Source organism: Ostrea edulis, chromosome 9 (genome assembly GCF_947568905.1).
Source record: "Ostrea edulis chromosome 9, xbOstEdul1.1, whole genome shotgun sequence".
Lineage (NCBI taxonomy): Eukaryota > Metazoa > Mollusca > Bivalvia > Ostreida > Ostreidae > Ostrea > Ostrea edulis.
This window is the reverse complement of record NC_079172.1, coordinates 27,336,331-27,345,513: the sequence shown is the minus strand read 5'-3', so window position 1 is coordinate 27,345,513 and position 9,183 is coordinate 27,336,331. Positions and strand designations below refer to the sequence as shown.

Here is a 9,183-nt window from a genome sequence, read left to right as displayed (position 1 = left end):
AATGAAACTACAAAAGGGAAACACGATGAATGACGAAACAGTCATTACAACATTACCAGACAAGTACGGGACAAACCATCACACAAGCAAGCCAGTTAAAGACAAAAATGGAGTTGTAATCCCTGAAATAGAGGATGAGTTAAACCTCTGGAAGAGACACTAAGCAGGCACCCTCCACTAGATAACAAAGCATAGTACATGTAACTGTCATAAAAATCCGAAAACCTGTACATACAACTCTTTGAATAATGGAAAACATGAGGTGAAAACACACACTTAGGAAAACATCACAGGGGCTAAGCCCGTTTTGGGCCTGAACTCTGTGATACCATAAATAAGCCCGTTTTGGGCCCGAACTCTGTGATACCATAAATAAGCCCGTTCGGGGCCTGAACTCTGTGATACCATAAATAAGCCCATTTTGGGCCCGAACTCTGTGATACCATAAATAAGCCCGTTTTGGTATCACAGAGTTCGAACCCAAAATGGGCTTAGCCCCTATGGAAAACATGATTTGATCACAACCTCATGGGGAAAGTATGGGAAGCATGATCGAGTTGGAAAACATACTCAGAGGAAAGCAGGAGTTGAAAAAACACATTCGTGGAAAAACATGTGTTGATACAGTAGCACCATCGTGGGAAAGAATGAGTTAACAATGGGAAAGCATTAATTGATGGGAAAGCATGAGTCAACAACCTCATGGGCTAACATGAGTTAACAACACCCCCATGAAAAAGCATTAGTTTAAACATCCTCATTGGAAAGCATAAGTTGACAACACTCCCATGGGAAAGAATGAGTTGGCAACATCCCCATGGGCAAGCACTAGTTGACAACACCTCCAAAACCAGAGAGGTCATAGATTACAGCTCGGTTGCTGCACTCTACAACTGCTCCACAGGTTCGGTCATGAAGAACGTATACCAACGGAATAGCACAACTTTCAAACCACCTACATTCTGTAACTCAAACAGCAAATAGCAAACTACATGTACCAGCGACAGGAGATGCATATCTATGCTAGAACTTTAATGAAATATCCTATCACAGATACTGAATAATGAAATAAACAAGATATTGCTAGCTGCAGAACTATAGCTCTCTGAAAAAAAAATATTAGGCCATTTCAGAGAGCTACAGATCCACCCCTTATATAAAAACCTCTGATCTGACCAAATATTTTTTTTCAGAGAGCTACAGTTCTGCAGCTATTAAAGAGGCAGGAACGTCACTGTATTGATTACACGACCATCTAAATGGCAAACATTACGGTATATCTGGCTTTCATAGATAGTATCATTTCTATAGAAATCATTAAACGTGAAGTTCATACTGTACCTAGAATTCTTAAAACTGATATCTGACATGAGTTCCTCTGTACAGCGCAAAAGGAACTTTTACAATGTATTTTGATCGCAGCTGAAGTTATAGGAGGGATGTTTGCTACCTGTACTTGAAAGAAGACCTTGGAAATATCAATCGGAATATAACGGTGTTGTTTAGAAAATGATTCATACAATTTTCACCCAAATATAACGTGTTTATTAAAATACGAGGTGCCGATTTGAATGGGTGGGATGACAAATAGGGTAAATAACCCATAGGATGATAGGGGATTGTAAAGAAGGCGGGCCGTGAGATATTGATAAAATAAGAAGTGTCACATATTGAGGGGAGTCGATGATAAATTTTGTTTCCAATGATATGGAGTAATGGCTGGAGCTGATAGTTGAATGATCCGGCGACAAATTGTGAAATCTTTCAAACTCTTTCTGCTAAACAATTTATCTTTAAAACTGATACGTATTATCATTTCAACCCTGGGTTGTTACGGCATGGTAAGGCCAAGTCTTTATCCAAAATTTACGAGATGGTTTTATTATTGGGGTTTTCACGATTTCTAGAGACCGGTGTGTTTTTTATTTGTTAAATGATACAGGGACATAAATCTGCCCCTATCGCCCTCAGACTTAGGGGTTGTTTTTATCTATTTAATGCAGTTTGACTCTCCTCTTTTGTACCCGGAATCACAAATCATTTTCTCTTTAGGAGAACCAGTCACGGGCATACAAACCACAGGCCAATTTTGATGGAATTAATCTTGAGCTTCTAAATATAAGCAATTAACAATTTCTTAATTTAGAAGTCTTCAATGAATAGTCGAGTACTTTCATTTAATCATTTGTATATTTATTTTGGCTTTTCTGAATTCTCGGCTTAACAAACACTTAAGGTATTGTTATCAAGTTTACGACAAACCCCGAATCCCCATTGGATGAAATAGCGGGTTATAGTTTATAAATAAATAAGTCCCCTAGGAGAGAAAGTCAATTTCAAAAGCGTGAAGGTTTAAAACAATGGGCTTGTTTTGCATCGTTGTGACTTTTATCGGGGCATTTTTGGTAAGGCTTAAATCTAAAAAAGAAAAACTTACTATTCTTCTTCTTCAAACAAAAAAATAGCTAAATAAAAAATTATGATAAGAGTTTTTAAAAAATGGAATTATCTCGTTGTCTTTTTTTATTTAAAAAAAATTAATGAGATTTATCCTTTTTAATCAACAGATTAATAAAATTTATGGTCGTATATTTATCTTTATTTTAAACACATATAAACATTTTTCTTTCTTATCATTCTTTTTCCTTAAAATATATTTAATGAAATTTCCCCAAATAATATGTATACTGATTCAGAGCGATATCATATGAAACTTCCATGGCCACAGACAGGAGGTGACAGATATTAGACAAATAAATAAACAGATAATAAAAAATATTCTATGCTTAGCATGACAATTACTTGATTATGGTCGTTATGTCAAATTATTTGACTATGCTGTAACTTAACAAGGTCAATGTGACCTTCGGTTACGATTACATAGGGGCTAACCGTCTCCGTCATATTCTGAAACTTTATGCTATATTTTCATTTTACGATCTGCTTCGTTTTGAGGAGAAAGAGGAATACAATATTTGCTTCTTTTCAATAGTGTTGTGAAGGCCGCTATTTTCGACCATTCCCTATTTCTTCGGAGCCTCAGTCTGTCTTTGATGCCGTAGAAAGCAACACAGATCTGCAGTATAATGACAACATCCACGTAAGTGCTTTATATGATGACTGCATACATACAGGAATGTGTTCACATTTCTAAATCTGCCATTTCACTTTATTCATCTATATTGATTATATTCCTTAACAAAGGTTCTGTATTGGAATTTGGAAAAACAGTAAAGATGTATTTGAAAATTCTAAATTTTATCGAAAAACTTATATGAAAAAGCGGTGCATTTTCTAGATTCTTTGATTCAGAATCATTAGAAAATGGCGTACACAGTGTATAATCTTACATGTCCGCTTTCACACCTCGCCAGAAGCCATCCTTATTGCTGTTTTTTTGTTGTTAATTAATGGATAGCTTATTAATACATTAATGACAAATTAAGGCCCCAGATTCGATTCGTATTTTCATATTCGGTAATATATCGGATTTTTATTCCCGTCCCCCAATCAATGTGGAAATCATACACTTTAAAGACAACTTATAGATTATGGTTAAATCTGAATTCACGCAACATTTCTTCGAAATAGTTTTTTTTTTATTTTTAAAAAAAAACAAAAAAAAACAACAAAATAACCAAACATGTGCAGGTACTAGGAAATGCCCCCTTCGGAAAAATATCAATCAAGCTTATATATATTATTCTATTTTCATATGACAATAGGAATGCAAAAGCGTGCGTAATATGTTTAAAATTTCTATAATTTCATGTATTTTTTAAAATGATATATGCTTAATAATAGCGCCCATTATTTGAATACATTTGGATACCCAGATTAAAGAATCTTTTTGAACCAACAAGGATTGTACCGTATTCATGATTGCATCTGGTTGAGCATCTTCGCAAGCCAAGCGGACCGAAAACTCTTGGCTTGCGAAGGTGCTGGTTGAGTAATTCAGTAATAATATTCCAGTAGCTGCAGATTTGTAGTTCTTTGAAAAAACGTTGGGACGAATCAGAGATTCCCAGAAAGCTACAAATCTGTAGCTAATATCGAAGCTGATTTACTTACAAAGCACTTCTGATACTTTGTATGCTTGTATAAAATAAGATTTATGTGATTTAGATAATATAACTCACAATGATTAACAACAATATCAAATTTTGTCAGCATTTGAAATTTCATTAAATAATGTGCTGCAAAATCAAAATCCTTGATCTATATTCCAGTTTGTATCTACACTGTATATTGAATTGTACTTTAGTAGTGAACTTCTTTAATGGTGACAAGAGGCTAAATAACTTGATCTTTATAATTTCAATCAGGTAATTAAGAGCGATAGAAAATGTTTCTTTCAGGGTGTGGTATTACATAATTTCATTAAATCCTAATTAATTATAAATGTCCGTGGACCAATAGATAAGTAGTATCTCGATATGATAATCGCTGCTACCCGTGACCAAGCCGATCCAGGATACAGGATTATTTCCTGTTTTAATAAACAGGTACTAAGGTAACCATCCTTTGGTGCCAGAATTTCCCACTAACTGCTGATAGAGTATTTCACATTCCATAAAGGCCAGACCAGACGGCCATACTGGACATGGAGCTGTGTGTTGATAGTTAATTATATAAAGTGATACTCGATTTAAATTTCTTCTTTACGAGTAAATGAACAAAAACGGAAAATTGCTATAAATGGTACGTACATGTATCATAATATTGATAAAATTATTTATTTGTTGAGGACAAACATTTCAAATAAATAAAACAAACAAAATCCACACCCCCCCCCCCCCCCACACACACACAAATACAAAAAACAACAAAAACATATAAAACAAACAAACAAAAAACACGCACAAAACAACACCCTTAACCATAATTTCAGTATCAGCTGTTTTTAAATCTTAGTCAATTCATCTTTCCATAGGAAATTGGTAACTTTGATATTGTTTATAATTGCAGGGGGTAACAGCCATTCGCGATGTTGACCTTAGGTCATGTTATGTAAAAGAGTATGACCCTGACTGGAGGCTGGACCAGAATAGCAAGGCTGTCATCATGCGAGCCATGGTATTCAAGATGTATTATGTCACGTTGTATTAAAACAAAACCTCTATTACTTTTTAAACCATGAGAAGATTGAATACAGTTGATTTTCTGTAAATATACCTTCAACTGCGAAAAGATATGATTTTAAAGACTTGTCGTATACAACATTTTCCCATCAATGTTGAACATTTCCAACATCCGAATATAAAGGATCTTCCAACATCCGAATATAAAGGCTCGAACTTTTTTGCAGGAACCAAAAATCATGCGGGACGATGTCGTACTCGCACACTTCATCAGACGTGTTGGTCCAATTGTTGGGAAACTCTGCAAGACCAGTAAAATCTACGATGTTGAATCAGCGGAGGTAGAGAGAATAACAGGCGACTCTTCTCTGTTTGCTGTTCCTCCCCGTCCTCACCCAGATGTACCGGTACCCCCCAAAATCTATTTCGACAGTGGAGAACAACCAATCCGCAGGCCATTTAAAATTCCTACCAAAAAACCTCAATTCCTGGGACACCGAGAACAAGGAATTTTCAAAGTACCCACCAAAATACCAGGTGGTTCCCAACAACGACCAGTGGTGCATAGGCCCCAGGATCTTTCAGTTTCGCCGGGCTCTGTGCATAATCCTTTAACCTTTCCTAAACCTTTCCAACAGGGTATTCCCCAGCTAAAACATCGTGGACATAAATAACTTCGGAAGAGCGTTGTTCCTGTACCCATACGACAGGAGGCATCTTAGAGATCAGATGAGTAGAGACCTTTGAAGAAACACAAAGAGGACTGTCACATATATTACGTATCTAGTATCCTGTTTTTTTTATCAAATGTCAGTAACGCTATCTTCAATATCTTTATCTTTGCACAATGTAATTGTTGATGATTTTACCCCTAAAATAAATATTGTTACATATGATTTTTCAAATATTTTGAAATGGGGCGTGGTCGTTCTTTGGTATACATGTAATGTCACGGAGTAAAATGATAAGAGAACAGTACAAATGTGATACTGGGCCCAATTACCGGGGCTCGGTTGTCAGATATTTAAGTTTTATATTATTTGTTCCCGAAGTTTTGCATTATTTGTGTCCGAGTAATAAATTATATGAATAAAATCCACCACTTAAAATCCGCTCCTTTCTTCGTTTTAAAAAAGGTGTATCATATGTGTACATTCAAATTTTATTATTCCGAAAAATAATATAAAACTTTGATATCTGACAACCGAGCCCCATGTGGACCCAATATGGTATTTCTATATATTTTGACAGAATATATGACAAAACAGATGTTGGTATTTTTGTGTAACATGAAATGTTAATAATGTAGTTTGCGACGCAACATCTACATCATAAGGATTTTTTTAATAATATAGGCAAGAACTGAATACCAGCGACGTAAAACTTTGCCTTGGAGGAAACTTTCTTTACGGAACTCTGTAAGACTATTGGTTTCGACGCCAATTCGGTCCCATAAATAATGTAGTTTCAGATCGCAACCTAATGAAGGTGATCGGCATGCATGGTAAGATGAAGGAGGGGGTGGGGGATAGGGAACAGGTAAATACGATTTTTTGAAAGACGCGGGTATATGTTTATCATTTGATCGTCAACAGTTACAGATTTGAAATCTGGCCTATGCTAGCCCTTTTCCAATCCTTTACGTGTTGAAATTGGATAACAAAACTGATGGTCTCCTTTACTAAACAGGCGGTAAAACAGTCAAGAGTCCACTATAGTCCTCCTTCTTTCCGTTGGTCCGCGCTTTCAATTTTTCCCTCCAACGGATCTGGATTAAAATGTCATCGACTTTAAGAAGTTTTGAAATTTGATAGAAACACGGTCTAGGTCTGCAGCCAAGGGTATTACGCGGTATCGTTTATGATTTTACAGCAGTCAATTTTTGATTTATTGTATAACAAAATTATTTACCTGTTGGCATATTAAAAAAAAAGGATTACTGAACCGAAATGTCTAGCTGCAGTCTTGCACTTCTCTGAATATGCTTATCTTACATATTTGAAATATATGGTACCAAAGCGATTAAGCCAAAATCAAACAAAACAAAAATAATATCTTTACTTCTTGATCGGGAAACAAACAATGTGCATTCAAACTATATAATGAGTCATATATGTGAATTTGATGTCCTCGGTAGAAGGAATTCAGGATTCGGAGATACCGTTATATTGGTCACGTATCGAAATGCATAAAATCTGAAAGTGTTTCAGTGATCTTGCATGCATACTCTATTTAATTGGTTCAATATTTTTGATTCATGGATATTTGGTAGACAATTTTAAACCAAATAGAAAAAGCAATGATAATCGAGAGAGAGAGAAAAAAAAATGTCGTCCCGGGGCCCCGGGGGGTGGTGAGCATAGTGACAAAAACGCTAAACACTTATTTTATCTTCATGTAGACAACTTTTGTGCTTTAATCAAAAGTGTATTTAATGCGCAACAAACCGTCTACTACACCGTGAAGATATGTTAACCGTAACACAATATTTAAAGACCAAGAAGTCGTTTAATACACTGGAACACCGCATCTCACGTGCAGCAAACCGTCTGTTACACTTTATAATGATATATCACCATAATATTGTACATACCCTAATGAGCAACAAGTCGTCCACCACATCTAATGTTCATCTGAACCAGACAACCTTCCGACTAGTTGATCTAATGTTCCTCTGAACCAGGCAACCTTCCGACTAGTTGATCTAATGTTCTTCTGAACCAGGCAACCTTCCGACTAGTTCATCTAATGTTCCTCTGAACCAGGCAACCTTCCGACTGTAGTTGATCTAATGTTCTTCTAGATCTGAACCAGGCAACTTTCCGACTAGTTGATCTAATATTCCTCTGAACCAGGCAACCTTCCGACTAGTTCATCTAATGTTTGTCTAGATCTGAACCAGGCAACCTTCCGACTAGTTCATCTAATATTCCTCTGAACAAGGCAACCTTCCGACTAGTTCATCTAATGTTTGTCTCGATCTGAACCAGGCAACCTTCCGACTAGTTCATCTAATGTTCCTCTGAACCAGGCAACCTTCCGACTAGTTCATCTAATGTTTGTCTAGATCTGAACCAGGCAATGCGCGCATTAAATCAATTATTGCTCTCATCAAATGAATTAATGCGCGCTTCAATTGAATTACTGCTCTCATCAATTGAATTAATGCGCGCATCAATTGAATTAATGAGAGCAATAATTGATTTCATGCGCGCATTAATTCAATTATTGCTCTCTTCAATTCAATTGATGAGAGCATCAATGTCGTAGAAATATTGCTCGCAATAATTAATTTAGAGCTCGGTATAAATAATTTGATGATCTCTTTAATTCAATTGAAGATATCTTTAATTATTTACAATGCTATTGTATAAGGAATTAATGTGCGCATCAATTCTTTTTAAAAAGAGAGCAACAATTCAATTAAAGAGATCATTAATTCAATTGTGGATATGTTGAATTGAAGATATATTTAATTATATAGTTGCTCTCTCTAAAAGAATTCTTGCTCTCTTCAAATGAATTAAATATATCATTAATTGAATTGAAGAGAGCAATAATTGAATTAATGCGCGCATTAAATCAATTATTGCTCTCATCAATTGATTTAAAGCGCGCATCAATTCAATTATTGCTCTCATCAATTGATTTAATGCACGCATTATATCAATTATTGCTCTCTTCAATTGAATGGTAGCGCGCATCAATTCAGTTGTTGATATCATTAATTCATTTGAAGAGATCATTAATTCAATTAAAGCGCGCATCAATTCAGCTGAAGAATTTAAAATGCTATCGTCAATTCAATTAATGCGCGCAATAATTCAGAATTGAAGATATCATTAATTATTTGAAGAGATCTTTAATTGAATTGTTGCGCGCATCAAATGAATTGCTGATATCTTCAAATAATTGAAGATATCTTCAATTATTTGAGTTTATGTTACTTTGGCGTTCCATACTTTCCTGCTCTACATCACTATGCATTTAGTTTTTCTTACATGTGTGTGGTTCTTGAGAAGATTTTTGAAAATTTGTCATTTTGGGGCAGCTTTTGCCCCGCCCCTAGGGCCCCAGGGGTGCTGGAGTCCTAAAATTT

The 9,183-nt window shown here is 35.6% G+C and overlaps 1 protein-coding gene across 1 annotated transcript; it reads left to right on the top strand.

Moving 5' to 3' along the window:
- The first annotated feature begins 2,306 nt into the window (after nucleotides 1-2,306).
- Nucleotides 2,307-5,977, top strand: LOC125658830 (uncharacterized). The gene is made up of 4 exons (XM_048890254.2): nucleotides 2,307-2,405; nucleotides 2,993-3,100; nucleotides 4,972-5,079; nucleotides 5,312-5,977. The coding sequence occupies exons 1-4, from the start codon at nucleotides 2,361-2,363 to the stop codon at nucleotides 5,756-5,758; spliced, it is 708 nt and encodes a 235-aa protein (XP_048746211.1). The 5' UTR covers nucleotides 2,307-2,360; the 3' UTR covers nucleotides 5,759-5,977.
- The last annotated feature ends 3,206 nt before the right edge of the window (nucleotides 5,978-9,183 follow it).